Genomic DNA, 24,366 nt, shown 5'->3' on the forward strand with positions numbered 1-24,366 from the left:
CGCTTTGAAACGCTGGCAGGGAAAAAGAATGGGGGAGAAAATTGCATTTAAACTTTTAAAAGTTGAATCACGGCTGGTTGCACAGCAAAAGCTCCACAGTGTGGAGAAAGTCTGAATGTGATTTGGGTTGCGCGGGGTTGGGCTGGGCGCCTTCGGGGGGAACCGGCGGGGTCGAGCCCCCGGAGCGGCGAAGGCCCGGGCCGTGTCCTCCCGCCGCAACCCCGCACCTCCCCCGCCCCCTGGCTGCGTTCGGGCTGCGCCCCCCCCCCCGCCGGGCACGGAGGTCGCGCGCTTGCGTGTTGCGGCCAGAGCGCCCGACCCGGAGACCGGTCCCATAAAACGCCGAGCGAGTAGTGGGCGGCGCGCAGGAAGGGAGGAGGACCGGGGACCTGCGGGGCTGGTGGGCGTTCGCGGGTGGAGACGTAGAAGATGTGACGCCGCGGCCCGGCTGTTGCCAGACCAGCGGACGCTGTGCCCGCGGTTGCAAAAGGATCCCTGGCGCTGCAGCTTCGGGAGGCGGCCCTCCCGAGAGCGGCGGCTGCGGAGACACCCAGCCCTTACTCCCAGCTCCCGGGCCGCTCGGCTCCCCGTGCTCTAGGGCCGGCGGAGAGGGAAGCGGCGGAACAGCTTGAGGCTGGGGGCCCGCGGGCGCGGCCGCGTGCCGCGTGGAGGGAGGCTGGGGGGCCGGGGCCGGGGCCGCGCCCCGGAGCGCGTCCGAGGCCGGGGCCGGGGCGCGGCGACTCCCCGCGCGGCTCCAGGGGCTCGGGGACCCCGGCAGGGCGCTGTCGGGGCCATGGCAGCCGGGAGCATCACCACGCTGCCCGCCCTGCCGGAGGACGGCGGCAGCGGCGCCTTCCCGCCCGGCCACTTCAAGGACCCCAAGCGGCTGTACTGCAAAAACGGGGGCTTCTTCCTGCGCATCCACCCCGACGGCCGAGTGGACGGGGTCCGCGAGAAGAGCGACCCTCACGGTGAGTGCTGGCCGGCTCTTCCTACTCCGTGCCGTCTCCATCCCCTGCCGTTCTCTCTCCCGCCCCTGCCTTCCAGCCTCCGCGCTCCTTCCTTCTCTTCACTCTGACCCCAGTGGGGCTTGTGGTCTCTCCCCGCGCGGCCCTTGGCGGTTTTGGGTTCACCACTCGGCCCCTCCTGCCCCGAGCTGCGGTGGCGGGTAGACGCTCGCCCAGGCTTTGGAGTGTGCCGGTTTCCACTGGTACACCAGTACCCCGGGCCCGGAGCCGCAGGGCGCCCGGGCCTTGCCGGTGACTCTCTGTGGTAATGTGAATTGCAGTTGCAGACAACCTGTCGCGTCGGGGATGCCCGGCGGCCGAGCAGAGGTGGGTGGCTCACGGAGGTGCCCCTGGCGCCCCCAGCCTGAAGTTCCGACCCGTTCTTTGTGGGATGCGCGCAGTCCCCGGGATAAAGCCAGGAGGGACCGCAGCCGAATTAAACGTTCCTTATTGGAAAGATACCTTTCCAGAGTCGTGCCCTTAAATTCCAGTTTGGTAGGATCCAAGGCAGTTGGCACACTGCTGTCACCCATCCATTTCTGTTTTTTTCCCCGAATTTCGGAAAACTGAAAAAGCAGAAAATATGGACTGTATTAATAAAGTGCTATAGACCTTTGTTGCAGTAGTGAAAAGAACTGCAAAAACTTTAATCTTCCACTTGCAGTTATTAGCTATGGGACCTTGAGCGACACTTAACCCTTGAGCCCGTTTCCTCATCCCGAAAGGGGGGGATAATCAACCTTGCATCAGGATTGAGGATCAAATGAGGATTTATATAAAGTGCACAGAGGACTCAGTTTACTAGTATGCAGTTTCGTTTTCTGTAAAAATAAAATGAAATAAAATAAAATCTATCTATGGTTATAGAAAGAAGATGGGCCTAAGTCATTAGTTCTCAAACTTTAGGGATGCATTAGAATCACCTGGAAGGTTTGTTATACCACATGGCTGAACCATCTCCCAGAGTTTCAGATTGCTTAGGTCTGGAGTGGGGCCTGATTTGCATTTCTAACAAGTTTCCAGGTGATGCTGACCAGGGAGCACACTTTGAGAACCCACTGGTCTAGAGAAAAGATGGAGAAAAAGGTGTAAAATGGGCTGGTAAAAATACTGATGAATTGGAAGTGAGAGAAAGAGATCAGATATATTTTAACTGTCACCCTGTAAGTGTAGGTAAAACATCTCTTTTGAAAGCTGTTTGTTATGCCATTCCTTCCTTTATGGGTTTCAGGTGGAAAACCTGATCCTCTTATTGCCTGAGAAAAGACCCGCAGGAGTCCGTCTTTACCTTATGATGCTAATGGTGTGTCCTTCACTTTGGAATGCGGGAGTAGGAAGTGGAGAGAGCTCTGCGGCCAAGCCTCCATTGACAAATTCGGGAATGGGAAATGTGCTTTCATAAGAATTGAGTCTTTATTGTTTCCAAAATAGCAACAAGCAAAAGATGCAGGCCTGTAATTTTTTTCAGACCTGCCATAATTAAAAAGTTTTCTCATGTACTATCCAGTAAATCTGAAAAGATGCTTTTAGTCCAGTCTATCGGTTGCGCTCCTTCTCTATTTTGGTAACTTAAATGGATTTCACAAAATTACCTTTGTGTTTGGAGTTTGTTCTGCAGTTGTCTGCCAGGCTAGCCCAGCTGGTTAGGGCAAGGTGCACATATGTCCCAATTAGTTTTGCTCTTTTCTAGTAGCACAAAAAGGAACATGTTCTTTGACTAGAAGACAGAAGAACTCTCCCCCAGATTGGGTTCATATTGAGGCTTCCCCTAGTAGTCTCTTTTTTTTTCCAGACATTTTATTACAGTTTTTTCTTTGACACTCTCGATACCCTATTTCTTTTTTTTTTTTTTTTGCTGTACTTGGGCTTCTCACTGTTGTGGCCTCTCCTGTTCCGGAGCACAAGATCCGGACGCGCAGGCTCAGCGGCCATGGCTCACGGGCCCAGCCGCTCCGCGGCATGTGGGATCTTCCCGGACCGGGGCACGAACCCACGTCCCCTGCATCGGCAGGCGGACTCTCAACCACTGCGCCACCAGGGAAGCCCACCCTATTTCTTTAGAACAAAACTGTATAGGGGCTAGTGAGTGAGGGTAATTCTGAATTGCATACCACATTACCACCCTTGTAAAAACAACTGTTAACTTTTTATTCCCAATTCTGGGCTGGGCTGTCATTTTTGTAATCTGATTTTAACTCAGTGGTACTCAAATAGGATTGGTACTGCCTGCCCCCTTCCACCTCCAGGGAACATCTAGCAATGCCTGGAGACATTTTTGGTTGTCACGCCTGGAAGGGTGCTATTGGCATTTAATAAGTAGAGGCCAGGGATGATGCTACAGTGCACAAGATACCTCCCTAATCCCTCAGCAAAAAATTTTCTGACCCTAAATGTTAGAAGTGCTAAGGTTGAGAAACCCTACCAACTTGATAACTAGCTAAAGACAAGATGTTTAAAAGTGAAGAGTAGAATATTCATCCAGATCTGTGGAGAGCACTGATTTTTTAAAATCACCTTGTACCAGGTGATAGCCTGTCAAGAATGTAAACCTAAAAATGATAAATTTAGGCCACTTTTGTATAGCCCAACCTGGACATAAGTTTAAGTACAATGTTTTTTTCTGGCATGTCGAAGGCGTACTGATAGTTGACCAAACCAGGAGGAGACTGATGGGAAATATATAAGAAAAAAAATGACTTAACAATATCCTCTGAATTACATCCCCTCCATTCCCCTGAACGAGCAAAACTGATCAGGAAACGTGGAGAAATCAGTTAACCGTTGCTACAGCTTCCCTCTGAATTAAGACCCAGATATCTAGACCTGTTTGAAACGTTGGAAAACCCAAGGCCACATTCCTCAAACTGTTTTGCCCAATGGACCCTAAAATCTGTCATTGGAGATTTATTTCTTTGGCGTTAACACTTTCCGGACGTTTCTAAAATGCAAATACAGTCTGCTCTCCGTATCCGAGGGTTCCCTATCTGCGGAGATGAGGGTCAACAGTGCTGCGCCACGGTCCTCGAGGGACCTGAGGCTCCATGGTTGTTGGTACCTGCGGGGGATCCTGGAACCGGCCCCCCACGGATACCGAGGGAGGAGGGTCCCTCTGGAAGGAAGGTTCAGCAGCGTTCGGATTTTACCGTTTAGCGTGGATTAAATTGCATGTGCAGTTTCTTCCCCAAAACCTGACCAGGAGGACTGGAGTTGGCGGAGCTGGGGGGCGGGGAGCTGTGAAGGATGTGTCATGAATGTGGGGCGCTGGTTAGGGGCCGGGGCCGTAGCTCAGGTTCTGGAGAGGACACGGGGCGGGGCGGACGGCGGCAGAAAGGAAGGGATCAGACGCCTGGACGCCCGTGTTTCCAGCTTCACAGTGTTGCTGAAGATCACCTGTGCTTCTCACCTGGGTTCTCTCTTGAATTGCTTTCACAAGTTGCCTTTGAAAAGGCAACTTCCCTGCACTTTTCTTACAATCCTGGAATAACCTGTGTTTGACACGAGAGTCTTGCTAAAAGCATGATAAAAACAAGGACGGAGCCTGTGCTCCCCCCCGCCCCCCCCCCCCCCCGCGTGCGCGGTGCACACCCACCACCTTCCCTTCGGCGTCCTGGATGTTTTTACAGGCCCCTTCCAAATGCCCATGGGAATGGGTAACGTTAAGTGTATGCTCTAAAGTAGTGAACCACGTGAAAACATTCAGAAGAGAGAACATTTTATCCCAAGCAGCACGTACAACATGTGGAGTATAGTGAGGGCAAAGTATGCTGCCTGTGTGCATTTTAGCATCAAATTTATTCCAGATGTTGTTATTTTGGAAAAAATGAAGGTAGTTAGAAGTGCTGGGTCGACCCTTGGGCCTCTCCCAGGAGGGCTTCTCCCAGGAGGGCTTCTCCCAGGAGGTGACTGCCTGCTTGCCCCGCTTCTCGGCTTCCAGACTCCAGAGGACACTGAGCCTTGAAGAGACTGAGGGACCCGTCCACTCCCATGTGGAGAAGGGATGGGATCCCGGTCTGTGTGACCCCCGTGCCCTGTGCCCTGGCACATACTCCATGCAACCCCTCATCGTTAAAAACATGAACTTGCGAAATTCAAAGGGAGGCTTCAGGCCTTTTGTGTCACAGATTTTAAAGATATTCTGGGGGGGAAAAGTTTTTGTTGTTTTTTAAAGGAAGTTTGTATAGTGTAGTAATGATCTGGCTAGATTCTGTGAGTGGATTATTCTCTGTTCATGATTTATGTGCTTTGAGAAAATGCTGACACCTTAAGGTAGGAACCATGACTTCTCCATATAAGTAAACATCATAAAAGGTTTGTATCTTTTACTCTGGGAATTCTCACTAAATGTCAGCTGCTGATGAGAACATTCTGTGTGGACCATCCCGTGGAATAACTCCTCCTGGACCACATGATGTATAAAAAGCACGGTCGAGGTTTATAGTTCTCTTGGTGCAGTTAACACATATGTTTAGACACCTGGTCAGTCTTTTAATGAAGATGATTATATGTAACAAAATTATACTTGGAAAATATTTTGGAATCTTCAAAGCTGACTATTAGCTTTTTAAGGGTAATCTATACAAAGATGAATCGTTTCTCAGGAGAATTAGTTTAAAGCTCTCATTATGAATCCTGTTTCCTTTAAAAAGCACCTGAGATTTTTACCACATACAGTGTGATATAAAATTCCTCAGGTATGCTGTGCATTTTGTTCATTCTTTCTTTCGTGGCCAGTACCCTAGAATCCTGAACGCTCTTCTACTTCATCTCCTTTTCTCTTTTTAATTCTGGATTCTGCACCTGGTATTCTGCTTAAATCATTCTGGGCCCCAGCAGTCTTCCAGTTCAATCACATGAACTTATCCAATTTGTGGCCCTACTTCTGACACTTGACACCATTGTCTGCCTCTGTCTTCCCGAGAATTCCTTGGCTTCTGTTACACCACATCAACCTGGTTTCCTCTCACCCATCCGACCGTCTTTTCCTCTGGTTTCTCCTTCTTTTGGTCTTTTGCTATAATATTCCCCAAGGCTCTGTCTTGGCACTCTGCCCGTCTTTCTGTGTACTCGTGGTCCTTCGGCAGATAAATTATAGTCTTTGTCTCTGATTTCCCACCTCTGTGTTAGTACCGTGTTTCTCACTGCTCGACGGACAGATGCACTGCCACAGCCTCAACTCAACCGACGTAAAACAGACCATAACACAGTTTTCTCCAACTAGCACCCTTCCTACCGAATTTGTTTGTAGTGAAATTATCCTTCTAGTCTCCAAAGCTAGACGCCTTGGAGTCTTCCCTACCTCAGTGACTTTTCCTTGCCTTGTCTCTTGGTTTCCCCTGTCCTGTATTTACCTACAACCATACCCTCCCCGACTTTCCCTCTCCAATATGACCTACCTGCTCAGTCTTATTTCCCACTCTTTGCCATCCGCGCTCCCCTGACGCTGCCAGTGCTCTGTGCTTTCACTGTAGTCTCTAATCTGACAGACCCATCACTGTTACAATGATGGGCTTTTCCACTTGTGATCCTTGTTTTTGGAAAATCCTTCTTTTTCTTATCAATTCTTCTCTCACACCCTCCTCCCACTCCCACCTTTCTCTGGAAAGATCTTTTATGAGTCAGCTCAGTGGTCTTCTCCTTTGTGAAACTTTCCCCAGCCTTCCCAGGGAGAATTAATTGTTTCTATCTCTGCATTTCCCATAGTACTTGGTACATATTCTTCTACGGACTTCATGATTTTGCTTGTAATTGTTTATGTCTCCTGCACTGGGGCTGTGAACTCTGTCCTCTCTGTGTCCGCTCAAAGAATGTGTGTTAAGTTCAACATGTACCCAACAAATTAGCCAAGTCTTCTAACTTCCTTTCTGATCGTCTTCTCACATCCTTCTTCTTCTCTTAGCCTTGAATTGGCCGTTAATCCTCTTACCTTACCCCAGTCCTAGGCATGCATCAGGCCCCATTTCTTTCATACCGCCCTGTACCTGTCTTTCCTCTCCTGCATGCTATCTAAACATTCTCTCTAATAGCTTGATATATTTTAACTTCACGTCCCTCAGTTTTACTGGAAATTTCTAGTTGGCAGGGATTTTTAAAAATTCAAATGACATTACCTAGCAGTCCTTTACTCTTTTCTACTCTGAGGTCTGAGACTGCATTTACTTACCCCAGGATCCCCTTGACACCACTGCTCAGTGAATGACAAGGCTGAGGCCCATTGAAGAGGTTCAGTCTGTATTGTTGAATGAGCTAGAACTTTAAATAAATAAGCATGCGTACTTCGGCACGAGGCGTGTAAAATGGATAAATTGAATATAGCATCACCGTAGTTCCTTCTGCAGCGACACCTTTCACATTATTCAAAGGAAGCAATATAAAAAAAAAAAAAGGAAGCAATAAAGGTAAAACACAATCATTTGTTAGGATTAATTTTTATTGTGGAAGATTTTCTTTTCAGCTATTGAATAACATAACATTTCTAGCCAATTCCAGAACTAGTTATAACCCTCTAATGAAAAAATACAGATCTGAGAATTCATACTTGAACCATATACTTTAATCCTTAAATCTCTCTCTCTCAAGTCTAAAACCTGTGAATCATTTTATAAATTAGGATTAAGAACTGTCTGGTTCCATTGTTAGCATCTGCTTTGGCTGTGAGGAAATGACACAAATAGTTTCATCCTAATATTCATTCAGATTTATGAGCCAGTATTCATCACAACAATCATAAAACTCTTAAAAGGACAGAAACTGTATGACAAAGTGAGTCATAGTCTTTGTGATGTGATGTCTGCAAGGGTGGGTGGGAGAGATTGATGAATGACCAGTCTCATTCTACTGCTTTCTGAGCTGAATCATTTTATAAAGAGAAAACAATTCATAGGTTTACAGATCGTCATAACATAAATAGGAAATGGAAGAGAGTAACAGAGTCAAATAATACCCCCTTTTAAAAAGTTACTTTTTGAAATATAACATTTGATGAACAGTGTTTGTTTTGAATTAGAAATGAAATTATTTACTGCCTAATAACTTACATTTTAATTTAACAGCTGCTATATGTCTTCTTTATATATTTTCATTTTTTCTATAAATTATGTTTCTTCTTCCATCTTTTTATTTTTTTTTTAATTTTTTCTCTCATGTCATTTGACCTTTCCCTTCTTAGCTATTTCTACCTTTGGCTTATTTGACGTGTGTGTGTGTGTGTGTGTGTGTGTGTGTGTGTGTGTGTGTATGTGTATGTAGGGGCAGGTGTCATTATTCACTGGTTGGATGACTACTTGAATTGGATGGGGACTCGAGAAGAAGGTCCCTTTCATCTTGGAAATTCTGATTCTGGGATCAGAATATAATCTTGGATTTTGCATGGTTGGTCCTCTTTTGTTACTTTTTATCTTACTAGAATCAGAAATTTGGAGAGCCTCTCTCAGTCAAATTTAATCTTTAATCTTTAAATGTAAGATTGATTAATCTTATCTCCTTATCTTCTTTGAGGCAAAGCATTTGTCAAAACAATTATGTGAAAAGAGAAATATTCTGAGTGTGTTTCTTAGTTTTAGAAGTAGTTCTTATATACTTATATTTATACATTACTCTAAATGCAGCAGTTTAGTAATGGGAATATAATGCAAGTAAAATTGGGAAGCCAATCTTGCTAACTGGTTTAGTAGAGCACAGTAGTATATGAAGAAGGCATATACAACAAGTGTTAGATTAAAAAATAATGAATTACAGCAACACCTTCAGCTGTGACCAGGTGGGGAAAGTGAGACACAGACTGTTTTGGAGGGAGGGTGTTAAAGCATGAGGGGTTGATGGGATCTGTCCAGCCTTAGCCAGACACCTAGGGAGATTAGGCACCATAATGACTAGGCAAAGTCCCTGTGCCATCATAGGGGAAGGGTCAGTTGTTTGACCTTCACCTCTGTATTCCTTGGACCTTGTTACTTTCTGAGTGTTTTTTCAATGAATGAATGAAATTCTTGAGAACATCTCTATGTCAGCTTTATGAACAATATGTTTAATCTTATTACAATCTTCTGAAACAAGTATCATTTTCATTTTACAGATAAGGATAGGGTTTTTGCTGTTGGCTTTTCAAAACACGATCTCTTTGTTTGCGACAGGAAGTAATTGTGCCTTCCATACTTCTTAGTGTTTAGAATTCAGTTCATGGCCAGAATTCCAGATGGATGGTGTAGCAGAAATTTGAACAGAATTAGTGATTTTAAAAAATTATTTAAACTCTTCCCAGAGCCTTTACCATGTCTAGCAGAGTTAGCCTCTGTCATCTTTTCTCCCACCCCTTGCTTTATTGCGTTCTTTTTTGTTTAGAAAGTATTTCTGTCATGATTTATTATGAAACAGCTCTTTAATGTTTAGGGGTTGTTTTCTGAAGCACTCAAAGATTTTGAAATGGCATATTTAATTTAAAAAGTAAAATAGAAAGAGTAGGACGTAATTAAGGATAAATACTGTATAAGAATGGAATGAACCTCAGAGATAGGGTCTGGAAGATTAAGATACAGAATAAGCGAAAGCATGCAGAAAATGCAAAGAGAATAACTAAAAGGATGTTTAAAAATTACAGCTAGACCCTTTCAGGGAAATTCACGATAGGCTCCCTCTTTAAGGACATGTGGTGTAAGATTAAAAAAGCAACCAAAAGAAAAAAAGCAGATGTACTTGGACCTATTTTATTTTAATCAAGTGAGATTTTCAGTCAACCAATAATTGTTTGGATGTCTAGCATGTGAGGAAATAAAGACCAAGATAAGACAAAAAGATACAAAGAAAGTGCTTAGCCAGACACATCTAGAAATGTGTCTAAAATGAAAAATGAAACTCCTTTTTCCTTGGAATCACTTGCCTCCCTTTTTTGACTCCCCTATATTTTAAAATATAAAATATATTAAAAAAAATTTCTTGCCAGCCACGCCCATCTCTTGGAGTCAATTTCTACTCTTCTTTTTCCTCAATCCTCACATCCCTTTCTCAGGCCCTGTGCATTTGGTTCTGCAGTGTCTTTTACACTCACGCTGGCCTCTGCATTGTTGCCACAGCTGCTCTAGTTCTGTCCCTGACTGTTGCCAATGGCTTCTAGCCTTTCGCATCTGTGTAAGTTTGCTAGGGCTGCCATAACAAACTACTGTGGACTGAGTGGCTCAAACAACAGAAGTTAATTTTCCCGTAGTTCTGAAGCCTCGAAGTCCGAGATTAAAGTGTCTGCAGGTTTGGTCTTTCTGAGGCTTCTTCTCGGCTCACAGACAGCTGCCTTCTTGCTGCCCTTTCATCTCTCTTTGCACACATACAAACCTCCTCTTCTTGGTTCAGATTTGGTTAGGGCCCACCCTAATCGACTCATTTTAATTTAATCACCTCTTCAGAGGCCCTATCTCCAAATAGTCATTTTCTGAGGTACTGAGGCCTAGGGCTTCAACATATGAGTTTGGGGCAGCGGCGGGTAGGAGATACAATTCAGCCCATAACACATCTAATCAACCGGATATTGTTCTTCGGCAGAGTAATCTTTCCAGAGAGCAGCTCCGATCTTGTTATTCCTCTCCTCAGAAAAACATGGACTCGAAACAGTCCAGTCCCCTGGTACACACATCGCTTACAGATGTGGGCACTGTTAAAAGTCTATGAGAATGATAGAGAATAGGAAAGTTACCAGCAGATGAGTGGTTGTTTTATATATCAAAAAGTGGGATAAAGCTATTTTCCGGAAACTCTATATAGGTAGTAAGCTTGATGTAGTTCCTTGAAAAAAAAAAAATTCCAAGAGTCTTGAGAATACTGAGAAAAGAAAATAACACAGAACGTAGTAAATAGGGTGATATATAATGGGAGAGTAGTAACATACATAGGCTTGATATGTTCATTTCAGTGGAATATCAGACCAAACTTCTCATAATAACCTTCTACAAAAGAAATACATTTTCTTTGGGAGAGTCTAGAGTTTTTCATTTTGGGTTTCTAAGGCCAGGCTAAGGACTGTATCACTTTCAATGAACTGGAAGTATGCTCTCCCTCTAAAAGGTAAAAAATTGAAGATAAATTGGTGATATGAATTTATTATCATAATCTAAAAGTATTCTTAATAGACAGCTGACTCTGTTTTCTAACTACCACCCAAACGTGAAGCTTTAGATTCATATTCTGATTCAGGGTTATAATTTTTGCTAGACCTTCCACCCAACTTTTAACGGCAGTGTAGCTCACATCCCCATACAGCAGGAGAATTCATGTAGTGATTTACACGTACGTTTTGCAGCTCAACTAATTTTTCTTGGAACGCATTGCAGGAAGTTACATTACTCAAAAAGTAGATAGTCTTTGAGTGTTTTAATGAGATTAGGGTGAAAAAAACCCAGTTGGGATATCTATTTGGTTATACCTACGTTGAATATTTTCCAGACTTAAGTTATTTTTGGCCGTGCTTAATGATGTAGGACTGTAGAGCTTTTGTGTCGTAGAATTCTGGAGACTCTTGGCGTTGCCCATGGTATCACCTCCAGAAGTGATTGGCTGTTCCTTGTAGGCACCTCTGTTTTTCTAGAAGGAGCCTAATGCTCACTGTGGCTGACAGTTAAAGCACATGGTTCTTTACAATTCAGCCCATAGGCCAGAGAGCAGCACTTTTTTAAGGTCCTGCTGTGGGAAATAATATTTATGGAGGCCTGACTCAAGGATCTATAGTACATCTTTCCTCCGGGTTGTGGATTTTAACATGGGTGGTCCATGGACAAGCTTCAGGTTTCCATAATCTCCTGAAAATAGATGCAAAATATTATCTCAGGGTGTTGTTTCTGAGGAGAAGATACATAGCATTTTATCAGGTTCTCAAAAAGTTGTCCATGGTCCAAAATATGTTAAGGATACTACCACTAATAACTAAGGTATATCTTCTAATTAACCTGACCATTAGCGAGGGAACCAATTTGAATACGTTGGTGTGAGACTGTAGTTTATGGTAAACGATTTTCAAAAGTAACATCTCTCTGAAACTGGTGTCTGTGTTAATTCTAAGAAATATGTAAAGCTGCTGTTTATCTCATTACATAGTGTCCCCTCTGAGGACTCCCGAGAGAATTTCTCTGTGGTAACTGTGTCAGGACTAGTTACGCTTCTCCTTAGTGGCCAGTTTGTTCTAACCTTATGGACTCCGGGAAACTTGTTATGGCTCCTGGCTTCTAGAAAGCCGAATATGTGGTGTGCTTCTAGCAAGTATAGTAATCTCAGTCCTGGCTTCACCAATTTTTAACTCTTTTTTCTATTTGCCTTATTAAAAATCCATCTTTAAAGTTTCTGTTTGTTTGGTTTTGGTCTTGGTATCTTGTCAATATCTTTGTAACTCATCTTAAATATTAAGTTGTACCTCAATAAAAATAATGTATTTTTTGATTTGCCATTTTAACCACAAAATTTCTACTATATTGCCATATATAGCATTGGGTGCTGGGGATTAAAAGGCAGATAATGTAGGCACCTACCACCTGAAACTAACACAATACTTTAAGTCAATTAAAATTGAATTAAAAATATTTTAATTCAATTAAAAAAATGTAGGCCTCTGCCCCTTAAGGTGTATATTGTCCAGCAGGACAAGAAAGAGACGTAAGTCAGGAAAAAAAGAAAAAGAGATGTAAGTCAGTAAGGACACTGAAATGTTACGCGGCTTTGCTCGTGTTGTGTCCTGGGGGAAGGGTGAGATCGTACTACGGAGGACAGTAATTCTACAGGGAAGTCAGAAAAGGCTTCAGACAGGAGGGACTGCTGGTCTGGGTGTTGGGAGGCAACTAGGTGTTGCCCGGCCGCTGACTGTGTTATCTAATTGCCACCAAAAAGTGATGCTTTAGGTCCTTATTCTAAACAGAGTTAACAGTTTTTGCTAGACCCTCTATACCACTTTTAACAGCAGTATGGCCAACATTCCCATACAGGAGCAGAATTCATCTGGTTATTTATATGTGTTTAGCAACTCAACTAATTTTTCTTGGAAGACTCATAAGGGCACGCAGGCCAAGGAAGCAGCTCCAGGTTTGGTATGCTTTGGGAACTGCAAACATTTTGGCATGGCCAGAGTGTAGGGTTATAGTAAGAGGTAAGGCCAGCCACGTAGGAAGGGCCAGGATTCTTTTTTTTTTTTTTTTAATTGAAGTACAGTTGATTTACAAAGTTGTGTTAGTTTCTGGTGTACAGCAAATGATTCAGTTGTACATACACATATATCTATTTCTTTTTGGATTCTTTTCCCTTATAGGTTATTACAAAATATTGGGTATCATTCCCTGTGCAGTATATCTTTGTTGTTTATCCACTCTTTATATAAGAGTTTGCATCTGTTAGTCCCAAACTCTCAGTCCAACCTTCCCTCGCTCCCTCTCCCGCTTGACAACCACAAGTCTGATCTTTATGTCTGTGAGTCTGTTTCTGTTTCATAGATAAGTTCATTTGTGTCATATTTTAGATTCCACATGTGAATGATATCATATGGTATTTGTCTTTCTGACTTTGCTTAGTATGATGATCTCTGGGTCCATTCATGCAGCTGCAAATGGCATTATTTCATTCTTTTTTATGGCTGAGTAATATTCCATTATATATATATATACCACATCTTCTTTATCCATTCATCTGTTGAGGGACATTTAGGTTGTTTCCATGTCTTGGCTATTGTAAATAGTGCTGCTATGAACACAGGGGTGCATGTATCTTTTCGAATTATAGTTTTGTCCTGATGTATGGAAGGGCCTGGATTGTGATGGACTTTGTAAGCCATGCTAACAATTTGGTCTTTATCCTCAAGGCAGTGGGGAGTCAGTGAAAGAGTTTAATCATAAGAATAAGAATATCAGATTTGGGCTTTTGTAAAATCACTCAGGCAGGTGTGTGGGATGGATTGAAGGGTATAAGGCTGGGAGTAGGGAGGAGAGTTAGGAAATGTATTGTGATCCAGTTGAGAAACGTAGCTCTCTTACATCACTGTCTGGCACGTCATAAGTGAGGTACATACATTAGAAGAGAAGGGTCTCCATTTTGTCAAGAGAAAAAAGGAAATTATTGGACTTCTGTCCAGGCCAGAACTCAAGATGGCTGTGCTCTTGTTGAGACATATTGGCTGTCATTGCCTCTGTGCCCACCTTGGTCCTCAGCTCTGTATCAGAAATGCTGTTCCTTTGGAAACCACAGCTAGAGAAGAGATGGAGAGGTTCTGGAATAACAACAGTGGTTCAGAGCACCCTTTGTCTCCCCATATCGCTATCGGTAGCTGGTCTCTTCCCATGGTGATGTCCATTTGCCACCATGACACTGGTATTGCCTTGAGTGCAGGGGTCTCTCTTTTTGCTTGTCGGCCCTTTTGATCCCTGGGAGCTTTGAGTCTCATTTGGAACTTGTGAAGTCCCTGTATTTGGGGCCAGCACTGGTCCACACAGCCAGATTTGCACTCCTCCTCCTTCTCATGTGTCACACCTGGAATGGGATCTGACTCCTGGTGTGGGATCAGGAAAGGGCCTGACAGTTCCCCAGCTATACCAGTCAGGAGTGCTTGTCTTGGTTCTTACTGTGTTGTCCTCTGTAGGGCTGGCAGCCCTGTGAAGAGCCGAAGTTCCCAGCATCATCTTCCTACAAATTATTACACTGACCTGTCTTCCTGCTTGTCACTCCTGTCTTCAGCCAGGGCAAAGTTCTCCTGATTTGTTTAGACCCTTTTGTGCTTGCAGATCCCCTTGGAGCTCAGCAGTAGAGGACCTTATAGAACCATAGTAGTGGAAAAGGGTCCAGTTTTCCCCTTATTTCTTTCTTTTTATTTTATTTTATTTTATTTTTGCGGTACGCGGGCCTCTCACTGTTGTGGCCTCCCCCATTGCGGAGCACAGGCTCCGGACGCGCAGGCTCAGCGGCCATGGCTCACGGGTCCAGCCGCTCCGCGGCATGTGGGATCTTCCCGGACCGGGGCACGAACCCGTGTCCCCTGCATCGGCAGGCAGACTCTCAACCACTGCGTCACCAGGAAAGCCCCCCCTTATTTCTTTCTAAAGGTGGAGTGACTGCAATAACTCCCTTTTCCTGACTGTAGCCTGCAGCCTACTCTGGGCCTGGGAGCGCTCAGTCTTTCTTCATATTAGGCCTTGCTTTGTGCTGAGGGTCACCTTTTGGCTCCTTCTTCCTGAGACAGTGGAAACGATGCCAGCTCTGTGGCCTCTGCTGTCGGGACTGGGAGTGGGGCTTTGGGTCCCACTGCCTGTGGGTTGCTGGCTTAAGGACAATTCTGTTCATTGGTCAGAGCCCAGGGTCTTTAGCACCAACACAGTGTGACTGAAAGAAGAGAGGGGTGTTGGAGGGGGGAATTAGCCTGTCCCGGCTAGAGGCAGATAAAGAGAGTGAGTTGGCTCTTGGAGCAGGTGCTTTGGGGAGAAGATATACAGCTTTTGATGCAAGAGGAAGATCCAGAAAATTATCATTGAACCTATTAACGGTTATTTCTTTTCCTTGCATTTACAGAAAAACCACGCCTCTTAGTGTCATGTTTTCTAAACCAAATTCATGTGACAGCTTTTTCTGAAATGGAATTAAAAAGATCATTTTGTCTTTGGAAACAAAAAGGAAGTTATTGGAATAACACAAAAAAATACCCCGTTTATAAAAATGCACACACACAAAAGAACTATATACTTATGGAGTAAATAGGTAGGCTAAGAGCTGAAAAAGGATGTATATACCAAACTGCTAACTCGTGCTTATAACTTTGGAGAGGGGGCTAGGATTGAGAGAGAAGAAATGAAGAGGAATCTTTACTTCTTTATCTATGTATTTGGAAAATTTTAACAATTCTATATCCACATATTATTTATATAAAGATTTCTGAGAAGGATGAATGGAGTGAGGGAGCAGAGACAGATGGTGGATACTATTCTCTGGGGTATGTGAATATGAAGGGACAGAGAGAGATGAGATGGTAACCAAGAGGCTTCTGTCTTGGGAGGGTGGAGCTATGGGTGGGGTCTTTGGCCATCGGTCACACAGATGGACGCAGCACCCTAGTTGACTGATTGTTGGTGAGCAGCGCCCAGGCCTATGCCTGCCCCCTGGAAGGAATCCACTTCTCACTCCTTCATCCATTCTTTGGCTTATTTCCTCTTAAGCCCCACTCAGATGCATGGCCTTGGTCGTTATCAGTAAAACTTTGCTTTACTTTGCTTTGGGAAATGGTGCTTAATTAGTACTAATTATTTCTAATTCACTGTACATTCTAAGTCAAAGCATACCAAAAATCTAAATGTCAACGTATTCTGCATAATATCGATTACTTTTTTAAGGTGAATCATAACCGTGTTCTTTGGGAAAGTCCTATACTGGTGCAGCAGTGGGTTGGAAGAGACATGAAGGGACTGGATCAGATCACAGAGGGATGGAGTCAGTTTAATGGAAGCAAGGAGCTCTGGGAAGGGAGGAGACCAGCGCGAGTGCAGTTTGGACTGACCCTATGGACGGGGTTTGACGTCCGAGCAGCCGTGCTCACTGAAGGTCAGCCTGACTTTGGAGTCTCATCACAGAGGCTAGCCCTGCTGGTGAAGATGTTGCCAAGGGCAACAGCTAAACAGCTGCTTATCTCCTGACCACCTAGCAATTCAATTTGTAGGAGGACTGAATTAGTCAGGTTCTCCAGAGAAACAGAACCATTAGGAGATACAGATGAGATAGAGTAGGAGAGGGAAGGAGGGATTTATTTTAAGAAATTGATTCATGTGATTATGGAAGCTGGAAACCTGTTAGGCTGGAGACCCAGAGGAGAGCCAGTGTTGTAGTTCAAGTTCAGAAGGCCGTCTGCTGGCAGAATTCCTTCTTGCTCAGGGAAGGTCAGTCTTTTGTTCTACTAGGCCTTCAAGTGATTGGATGAGGCCACACACATTATGGGGGACAGTCCACTTTATTCAAAGTCCACCACTTCAGATATAAACCTCATCCAAAAACACCCCTCACAGAAGCATCCAGAATAATGTTTGACCAAATATCTGGGCACCATGGCCCAGCCAAGTTGACACATGACATTAACCACCGCAGGGCCCTTGTTGGCATAAATCCTAGACTGGCCTAAGTGTTCAACCCTGACTTGGATAGGACCCCCTTATTCACAGCGATATCCCAAGGACGTGGGGCGGAGGGTTCCTGAGAGAGGCACGAGACTGACCTCCTCTTCATGCTGAGATCGTTTTGCTTTGGTCCCCACTGAGACCCCAAGGAGGCTTCACCTTCCATGACTGGTGCTTGCCAGGGAACACGGAGGCTAGCTTCCTTCTCCTCCCCCCCTTCTCCCTCCTCTCCTCCCTTTTCCTCTTCTAAAGTGAGATATAATTGACATACAGCATTGTACTAGTTTTAGTTATACAACATAATGATTTGATATATGTATATATTATGAACTGATCCCCACAGTAAGTTTAGTTAACATCTATCATTGCACATAGATATAGATATTTTTTTCTTATGAGAACTTTTAAGATCTACTCTTCTAGCAACTTTTAATTATACAGCACAGTATTGTTAACTATAGTCAGTGTACCATACATTACATCCCCAGGACTTAATTATCTTATAATTTGAGGTTTGTGCATTTACACCTCCTTTACCCATTTTGTCCACCTTCCTAGCCCCCCGGCTCGGCAGTTGATTAATCAATCTGTTCTCTGTATCTAAGTTTTTTTTAGAGTCCACATATAAATGATATCATACAGTATACACCTTTGTCTGACTCATTTCACGTAGCATAATGCCCTTAAGCTCCATCCAAATGGATCAGGATTTCCTTCTTTTTTATGGCTGAATAATATTCGTGTGTGTGTGTGTGTGTGTGTGTGTGTGTGTGATTTCACATTTTCTTTATACATTCATCCATCAATGATGGACACAAGTGGTTTCTATGTCTTGGCTATTGTAAACAATGCTGCAGTGAACACGGGTGCAGATTTTCTTTTTGAGTTAGTGATTTCGTTTTCTTTGTATAAATACCCACAAGTGGAATTGTGGGATCATATGGTAGTTTTATTTTTAATTTTCGGAGGAACCTCTGTACTGTTTTTCATTAGCTTTTTTCTTCTGGTTCTCTTTTCCTTCCCCCAACACACGTGAGTTAGTTTTGCTTCCTTAGGATTTCTGAAAACAAGAATAATGATCCTATTCCAGAAGAAAGGATATTATTAAAATCAACAAACAAAAAAGGATTCCCAACAAGTCAGAGTAATACTTACATGTGGAGATGTTTGAGGCTGTCGCCTGTGGTCACAGATAGCATCACTGCTGTCCCTGGTCTCCACCAGCTGCCAGATACTCCAAAGGCTGCCCTGCTCGTCCCTCATCACAGAAGTGAACTGGGTCTCAGATACCTGTTTCTGAGGACCAGACAGCAGAGGGCAGTTGAGGCTGCAGTCTGATTGGGTAGGTGTTAGTTTTTTTTTAAAGTCATATTCTAGTCTGTGATTGGAAACGTCTGTTGCTTCTGTCTTACATCATCCTCAAACTAGCATTGATTAGAAGCAGGGGTATCAGCATAACTAGAGACACTTCTGTTGTCAGTTGTCTGAGCCTCATGAGAGGTCCAAGATGACATAGAAGTAAGGGAAGGGGGAGATCAGATGCCTTTCTACTTCACTGGCACTGCTGGGAGAGAGCAGGGGATGTGAGGGGCTTTGATTAGGTGCTGGGCCAAGAGCGGGGGAGTTTCTCCATGTACCGCCCGTCTCCCTTATCTGCACCCTGGACTGTTGGGTCTCCTTAACTGGGCCTCTTTGTTTATCTTTATGTCCTCAGGGGCAAGGTGCCTCCCCACTGGGAAGCTAAAAGGCCATGCCAGACAACACCACCAGATACACAGAGATTTCAGTGTGCCGATTTTGTAGCGAAATGGCACAAAATGACAAACCCTCTTTGGTGGCTTAGTTGCTGTTTAAAAAAAAAAGAGAGAGAGAGAAAGAAGAGACAAATGTGTTCCACTAAATGATGAGCTTAGCTTGGTCAGCACAGTGTGAGTGAATATGTTTTAGGTATGGGAACACTGAGGGACCTTAGGTCTGTGATCTTCGGTTTTTCTTTGAAGCAGGAGGCAGTGTTATCTCCGGGAGGGAGGTATGGCTGTGGGCTGGGCCTGTAGAGCCAGCTCTAAGTCTTATGGCTGCCGTAGAGAATGGGAGAGGACAGAGGCCGGGATGTGCCCACAGTCGCTCATGGCTCACTTGAGGCTGGAGACCCACATTCATAACAACACCAGTCTGGATGGTTGTGTTACTTCCGGGGACGTTTCCACTGTGTAGGTTCAACAGCGCAAGTGCAGGAGTGGAGAAGCCAGATGGCTATATTGATCCAAAAATTGGAGCTTCGATTGCAGAAGTGCGAGAAAGAAAAAGCAGAACTGAGTTATGCCCCGCAGAGCTCAGAGTGATAAGGAGGGAAGCCCAAGAGGCTACGGACGGGTAGATAACTGAACCTGACTCCACCATTTAAGTCAAAGCGGCTGAAGGACCAGCCGAAGGAAATGAGGTTATGCCATGTCGGAGTTTGAGATGAAGCCGCTCTCGAGTGATGGCACGGCCGTGAGAGTGGTGAATGCAGGTTGCTAGACTCGATGTTGGTGGGTCTTCTGCATGAACAGTGCCATCTCTCTAGATGACGGCAAGGGAGGCGGGGTGCCTAATTCCAAGGTCTTCAGTGAGTGACAGTGACGGTCAGTGGATAGCACTGACAAGGAGGAAGAGGGGGTATGGACCTTGAAGGATGAAAGACTTCAGTGTGGTCGTGGGAAATTTATATCGTAGCTGCCGTTGCAGGAAGCCAGAAAACAGCTGCATATGCTGAGAGGGGAGAGGCCGGATTCCAGTGGAAAATGGCTCTTTGGAAGAATTGGCTGGACCCCAGTGTGCTTAGCTCCCAGTGGTGTTGCAATGGCCTGTGATGACCAGCAGCCCTTAGGGTTTGAGTGTTGCAAGGGGGAGAGGTCTGGGTGGGGTAAGGAAAACATCTTTTGGTCAAAGCAACTGTTTCCTATTTTTAAAAACATCGGTGTTGGGACAGGTCATCTGCAAAGCACCTTCCTGGTTTAAAAGTTCTTTCCACGAATCTGAAAAAATGCACGTCAGGAGTTTGATCCCTTGTTATTGTCCAGCTGGAAGAATATGCCTAGATTCTGAATAATCTTTTCTTCATGTGAAAATCACCGTTCCCATAGAGATAGAAAGTAAAATACTTTAGAAATTCTTGGGGGGGGGGAGATAATTGCAGTAAAAGGTATGAGTTGAACAAAGTGAGCTGTATTTTGTGTCTGGTCTTGGAACAGTTTACTTGGGAGGGTGACTCCCTTCCATGCCTGAGATAAGAGGTTTCAATTCAGAGCATCTCAAGAAGAATCACTTTCTGTGCCTAAAGCCTTTCCTATTCCTCTAAAAATAATGTCGAGATAATGGTGGATGCCTTTATAGATGTCTGATTTTTTTTCTCTTTTTAGTAACCTCGTATATCTTTTGGAGGAAGCAGAAAGGATAAATGAAATCAGGGGAGCAGACAGGGCAAGGGAGGTAGAAAGTGAAGAGGGAAAGGAAGAAAGAGAAGAAAAACAAACACACACCCAGGAATATGCAAGAGAAGATTTAGGTTGAAACAGACTTTCATATTCAAAACTCCTGAGTAATTAGTTTTGTGGGCTCTTGGCATTCTCTTCAGAGAGGTATTCCAACTCTGGGAAGGAGAAAGGAGCAAAAGAAAACAAAATGATGACTTTCCGTGGCACAGAGAAAGGAAATACATTCAACAATTATGATTCTAGGCTCCTTTTTTTGGGATCGAAGTGTGAGTACTAGAGCCAGATGCTATTTGCTTTGCTATTTGTGCACTTTTGTGACTTTTTAAAAAAACTTTATAAACTATAGCAATTAACTCTTTGTCTTTTTATTATGAGGAATGAGAAGACACAGTATAAGAAGATTTTCTTTGGGGAGATAAATTCCCTTACTTCTTGGTATTTTTCTCGATTCGCCGGTTTTCCCCCTACCCTCTCCATCATCACACAACTCATTGCTTGGAACAAGGCACAGTTTCAGCGTTATTTCAACCAGCTATTTCTTGAAGAATGGCAGATGAGAAAATAATAGAGTGACATGCTTCTCAGGGCAGTTTGGCTCTGCAGCCAGCAAGAGAGGGAGGGTTAGGACCGCTGACTTTTGACCCTGGGTCCTTAGGTGATCTTGGGCAAAGCAATCCACCAGCCTGGGACTCTGCTTCCTTATCTTGAACTGAAAAGTCTGCACTAGATGATTTCCAAGGGCCAAGCGCTAAGGATTTTTGACTCAAATTCTGCTGGAGGGTTTTGACAATCGGTTTTGGGGAAGGGCTGATAATATCATCAGAAATAGGCATGGCCAAAGGAAAAGTGTGTGAACCCAGAAAACAGGGCACTTCGTGTCAGGCGTGTCCCTGGAGATGGCCAGTGATGATCTTAAAGCAAAAGACATATGGGGGCAACCAGTGACTGTACACGTGGCTGTAGGGGACACCTGCTGTTACCAGAGTTCAGTGCAGAGGGAGAACGACAACAGGAGCTGGCTTTCTAAATAGGGGCTAGATTTGATTCACTCCCTAACTAGACTGTGTTGAACAGCTATTGAAATTAGAGAAAAATGCAAAACTGTAATCAAGTCGTCGTTCTTTCTGCCCTGGTCCTACCCCCGGCCCCCCTCTCCCCTTTATTCTCACTGCTCTGTTAAGGTCATTCTTGTCTTCCACATTTGTGCAGGCAACAGGTAGACCTGGGTTTAGGTCTCAGCTGTGCCTTTCTAGTTGTATGATCTTGGGTGAAATTACTTCATTTCTTTAAATACCAGTTTCCTCATCTGCCAAGCAGGGATGCTAGCTAATAATAGCCCCCGTGTTAATAATGTTGTATTAATATGTCAGATAGTAAGCCCTAGTGAATGTTAGCTGTGACTGCTGTTTACTGTTCCTAAGGCTCCCTTTTATAGACTTATATCTCGTCTGTCCTCCAGTGCTTGAGAAATCTATTGCTGTGTAACAAACATCTCAAAATTTAATGCTCTAAAATCACCATTTTATTATTTCTCATGATTCTGTGTATGGACTGTCGTTCAGCTGGATGGTTCTTCTGCTAGCATAGCAGCGGCAGTCAAATGGTGGCTGGAACAGGAATACCTGAAATGGCTTTGCTTAGGTGTCTGGTGCCTTGGCAGGGTAACTGAAACTCCAGTGATGTGTTCCTTTCTCCACGCGGTCTCTCCATGAGACTAGCTTGGGCTTCTTTACCTAGAGGCTGGATCGCAAGACCAGAGCTCCCGTCTGTAAGCACTGTTCACGTCATGTTTGCTAATGTCCCATTGACTGAATTCAGGCAACATGGCCCAAGACTAGAGTCAATATGGGAGGGGCCACACAAGGTATGACTATCAAGAGGTGTGGTTCACTGGAGCCACCAAAATAAGTCTCTACCACATCCAGTTTCCAAACCCCTACTGTCTGGAAAACAACTTCACTTGGATGTCACTCTGTAAGCTTGAACGTAACTAATTCACTTCCAATCAAATAAGCAGTTCATCGTTCTCCTTGATGAGCAGGAAGCTGGTGCTGGATCATAAACTGGATATCCTCCTTCTGTCAACTTTCTTCCCAAATTATTCCATCAGTTTTCCTTATTTCCAAGTTGAAAACCTAAACATAACTTTTCCCCCCTTCTTGTTTTTGTTTTTTACCAAAATCCAGACTTCATGAAACCCTGGTGTTTATTCCTTTGTTCTCTGTCCTCACTGCCGCTTTCAACGTGCATATCCTTATTATCTTACACGTGTATGGCTGCAGTAACTTTTTTTTTTTTTTTTTTGTGGTACGCGGGCCTCTCACTGTTGTGGCCTCTCCCTCTGCGGAGCACAGGCTCCGGACGCGCAGGCCCAGCGGCCATGGCTCACGGGCCCAGCCGCTCCGCGGCACGTGGTATATTCCCGGACCAGGGCATGAACCCGTGTCCCCTGCATCGGCAGGCGGAGTCTCAACCACTGCGCCACCAGGGAAGCCCCCTGTATGTTCTCTTATATTGAATGGAGAGAGATGCAGAAGGCAGTTCCATGAATTATCTTCACCATTAAAAATAGACATTTCTTCAGCACTCAGTACATGTGCTCTAGACGCTGACCGAGGCGGGGATGAGTGAGGCTTACTTAGCTAGTTACACGGCACAATGAGAGCACCTGTTTCTTCTGTAGGTGGAGAATATAAAACATGTTAGGAACATGGGAAGAGAAACCTATTACATTTTTTATTTTTTAGATCTATAAACCTTTTGGGTCAGATAAAAATTTAAAAATTGGACTTTGAAAGAATAACTTCCTGTTCATATGAGGGAACAACATTATAAAGTGATAAACATAGAGAGGCATTAACCTGAGGAAGTTGAACAGGCATATTCAGTTAATCCCTGACATTAATTTGATACTGTTCCTTTCCATTCCAGAGGCGTCGTATTTTTGTGAAACCAGCGATAGTATTTAACCTCAGTAATTGAGATATCGCGTACGGAAATGGCAAACATACTGGAAGAATCTCTCCCACTCCACCAACTTTCAGCCACAGTTTCAAATACCCTATTTCAAAGAACTGAACTCCAGAGTAGTCCACTTAACTTTATGAACCTGGACTTCAAGGCAGCTGCGTTCTTTGGGGTAGAGCCATGCTCTTCTCTTACTGTGACCCCATTATTCCTTTAAAGTTATTCCGTTAACTTCCCAGCACAGCCGAAGAAGGGGCCCTGTTTCTTTCTTGGAGGCTTTCAGGCAGAGGGGCCGTTTCCAGCTTCCTACTGAGTCCACCCAGCTATGTCATGCAGGGGATGCAGGGGAGAGCTTTCCTTGGGAGGGCCTCCTCAGAAGTTTTGGAGATGGGCCTCCAGCTCTTGGCTGCCATCAGGGTTTTCCAAAGTGGAGGCCGCAGTAAAGCTCGTCATTGACCGAGAGACGTGCCGCCCAGGCTATTTTCATGAGGGTCAAATAAAACTCTCTTGTCTTAAGCCTGCTTTGAAAGGTGTTTTCCTAATGATTTTACCAGTCAAACAGAATGACGGTGTGGAGAGTGCAGTTAAATAGCTGCAACACTCTGGGCAGCCCCCCTCCTCCACCCTGTGCCCCCCTCGCCTTTCCCCCGAAGCTCCTCCTTTCCCAGGCACACACTTGCTGCTCTGTTTTCTGTTCTGGAGCTGCCTGAATTGTGTGATGTTTGAGGATGAATGTGAACTCCTCAATCCAGAAAGAAGTGCCAGGAACACAAATAGCTAATTGGCATATTCACCCCTAGGGCAGGCGCGGGACCAGCC

General features: G+C 44.5%; 2 protein-coding genes across 2 annotated transcripts in view; both read left to right on the forward strand.

The window, feature by feature from the left end:
* The first annotated feature begins 340 nt into the window (after window positions 1–340).
* The window catches only part of FGF2 (fibroblast growth factor 2), a 58,194-nt gene continuing 34,168 nt past the window's right edge, over window positions 341–24,366 (forward strand). The window contains exon 1 of the mRNA XM_004265206.3: window positions 341–971. Within this exon, the coding sequence (XP_004265254.2) occupies window positions 794–971 (178 nt within the window). The 5' untranslated portion in view covers window positions 341–793. The remainder of the gene's footprint in view (window positions 972–24,366) is intronic.
* LOC101275408 (succinate dehydrogenase cytochrome b560 subunit, mitochondrial-like) lies at window positions 13,889–15,018 on the forward strand. The gene is made up of 3 exons (XM_012531350.3): window positions 13,889–14,178; window positions 14,281–14,346; window positions 14,509–15,018. The coding sequence occupies exons 1-3, from the start codon at window positions 14,102–14,104 to the stop codon at window positions 14,705–14,707; spliced, it is 342 nt and encodes a 113-aa protein (XP_012386804.1). The 5' UTR covers window positions 13,889–14,101; the 3' UTR covers window positions 14,708–15,018.

This window comes from Orcinus orca, chromosome 4 (genome assembly GCF_937001465.1).
Source record: "Orcinus orca chromosome 4, mOrcOrc1.1, whole genome shotgun sequence".
In the NCBI taxonomy this organism is placed as follows: Eukaryota; Metazoa; Chordata; class Mammalia; order Artiodactyla; family Delphinidae; genus Orcinus; species Orcinus orca.

Bases quoted from the DNA above. Each gene is read 5' to 3' on its own strand.
- LOC101275408 (XM_012531350.3), top strand. From the start codon at position 14,102: ATGGCTGTGCTCTTGTTGAGACATATTGGCTGTCATTGCCTCTGTGCC. The intron at 14,179-14,280 runs TGCTGTTCCTTT...CGCTATCGGTAG, and splicing joins CCTCAGCTCTGTATCAGAAA to CTGGTCTCTTCCCATGGTGA. The intron at 14,347-14,508 runs CTCTCTTTTTGC...TGACTCCTGGTG, and splicing joins ATTGCCTTGAGTGCAGGGGT to TGGGATCAGGAAAGGGCCTG.